A 2,500-nucleotide genomic window follows, 5' to 3' on the forward strand; every position below is an offset into this window, starting at 1 on the left:
ATTGCCCCCCTTGCTAAGGTCACACTAGTCTTCTCTGCCCTGGGATCCCTAGACAGCTTCGCCGAAATCAGGTCAGCTGACCAGTCAAAAGCTGCGGCTGGTCTAACTTCGGCGAGGCTGCCCAGGGATCCCGGGATAGAGAAGACGTGTGACCTTAGCTTAACCGACCTTCATAGATGGTGGTGTCGTCGTCCGGAAGAGGGTCCGACTGCTTCATCACGAAGACGCCCTTGCTGAGGATGTTCTCCACGATGGTGCCGTACGTCCCGTCGATGAGCTTGAGGGACGGCGCCCACACCTCCGTGTAGTTGTTCAGTTTGTTGGATCTGTGGTCGCTCTGGAGGTTGCTGAACTGCAGCCGCGTGTCCAACCATTTCATCTGCACCTGGAGGTCGATGGCGATCCTGAAGGTGGCGAGGTCGAGCTTCCTTATGGTCCTGACGGTGAGGAACGTGTAGATGGGCACGGAGCCGCCGTCGATCCTCGGGGGCGGGAGCTTGCTGGAGTAGCCCGTCGGAGGCGACACCCTGTTGCAGTTGGCCTCGTCGCTCTTGTCGGGGCAGTCGAGCGAGAGGTCGCAGCGCTTGTCCTTTGAGATGCAGAGCCCGTTGCTGCACGTGAACTGGTCGTGGCCGCAGGAGGTCAGCAGAAGTATCGGCTGGAAATATATGTATGTAGATCCAGAGGTAAGTAGAAGAGAGAGAGGCATTTTGATAAATTGAAAATTGTGCAGTTGTTATGACAAGATTAAGATTTTACCCTGTAACCGATGTAAATCTGATCTGGGGATTAAATTGTGTTTGAAACATGTCAATATTACAATACTTTTTCTCACATGATGGCAGACAATACCAAAATTAGGCTCTTAAAATTTTAATGTAATTATCCATACATAGATTGCATTTACAGTTTCGTCACGTTTATGTTTTCTTTGAAAAGCTAATATCTAAGTAGTAGCAGGACACTGTACTCTCGACGCACCTTTTTATTCTGACACTTGTCTCCGACGACCGTCCACCTGTGGACGCCGAGAGGGAACTCCTCGTCGTACCTCTCGACCATGGTGGCCCGCAGCCCGGCGTACCTGCGGCTCAGCATCGTCCAGCTGCCGTTGAGCTTGATGAGTTCCATGTGCGAGTAGCCGTCGAAGCTGAGCTCCAGGTCCTCGTTCTCGTGGAACACAAACTTGCGGTCAATGAGGGAGAACTTGCAGAGTCCTCGCAGCGCCAGTGCCGGGTAAGACGTGAATCGACACAGGGTGCAAGTCTCCATGTCACAGGGACTCGCGGCCCAACTGTACCGGCTGTGGCTCACGGTAGCGACGCACTGGTACTGTTCCGACACGCTCCTGTAGATTGGCAGGAAGTCAGAGAAGGCCAGAGACTCGTTATCCAAAAGCCCTCGCCATTCCAAGGTCTGAGGGTCCCCGACGACGCCCAGCCAGGTCAGGTACGTCCAAGACGACGAACATTTGTCCTTGTGACGGACCGTTGCATTCCAAATCTTTTCGTTTTCGTATTTGCTTTTTGGGAGAGCCAGGTGGCCCCCGATGATCTCGCACCAGGTCCTCGCTCTCTCGAAGTCCATCTTCTCTGTGAACAATAGCGAGAAGTCGGCAATGCTTCCGGCGCACAGGTCGCTGATTGCGATGTCGTCGAGTTTCACGGCCCCGACTGCCTTGAGCTTGCCGTCGCCAAAGGATATCAAGGGAGCATTGAAGAAATCCAGGGTCTTACACTCCACCCACTCCTTCAGCTGCTCAGAGCCGAAGGCGACGTCGTAGATCCTATAGTCGGCCACCTCGCCGTCCAAGAGCTCGAAGGCGTTGAAGTCGCCGTCGACAGACCCTAGATTCCGACCGAGCACCAGGCGGCCGCCGCCCTTGACCTCCAACATGCGGCTGCGGCCAAGGAGCTCAGCGTTAACGGCTATGCGAACTTCTGCCGTCTGCAGAGGAAAGGGAGTTGCGGTGTCCAGTGCTAACCAGTGTATGCAGTAAACAAAGACGCTTGCGAAATGTCTTATTCACTGGCCATTGTCAAATGAATCCATCCATTTACTTACGTGTGCGTTGCCGCAGACGCAAAGGACTCACCTTGTTATTAATCCTTAGAATCAACTCGCCGGTCACGAGATTAACGGAGAGGCCAAAATGTTCCCACCTAAACATCTTTACCTCCATCTTCACGGCCTCAGCCACAGCGCCCCCGCAACACAGCACGTGGACCATTCGCCTGGATGGCGCGAACTCTGAAAAGAAGCCAAGTATCGCATAACATCTGGCGTTATTGCAACCAAAGGATACGAAATAACAAACCTAGGAGGAGAATGAGTAAAAAATAATGCAACGAGCAGCAGACTGACGTGAACGACATGAAGCAAGAGCAGCTCATAAAAGACAGTTATAGACACTCACCGACTAGAAGTTCTGTGCCTGAGTGGTCGACGGCATAGCTCAGCAGCGGAACGTGGGAGGTTGTTCTTCTGTTCATTACGCGAG

The 2,500-nt window shown here is 53.2% G+C and overlaps 1 protein-coding gene across 1 annotated transcript in view; it reads right to left on the bottom strand.

Moving 5' to 3' along the window:
* Window positions 1-2,500, bottom strand: part of LOC138863485 (uncharacterized) — a 5,748-nt gene that overhangs the window by 3,235 nt on the left and 13 nt on the right. The window contains exons 1-3 of the mRNA XM_070127636.1: window positions 982-2,500; window positions 760-782; window positions 169-698 (exon numbers count right to left, since the gene is read on the bottom strand). The exon at window positions 982-2,500 is cut by the window's right edge and continues 13 nt beyond it. Of these exons, the coding sequence (XP_069983737.1) occupies window positions 169-698; window positions 760-782; window positions 982-1,896 (1,468 nt within the window). The 5' untranslated portion in view covers window positions 1,897-2,500. The remainder of the gene's footprint in view (window positions 1-168; window positions 699-759; window positions 783-981) is intronic.

This window comes from Penaeus vannamei, chromosome 12, assembly GCF_042767895.1.
Source record: "Penaeus vannamei isolate JL-2024 chromosome 12, ASM4276789v1, whole genome shotgun sequence".
Taxonomy (NCBI): domain Eukaryota; kingdom Metazoa; phylum Arthropoda; class Malacostraca; order Decapoda; family Penaeidae; genus Penaeus; species Penaeus vannamei.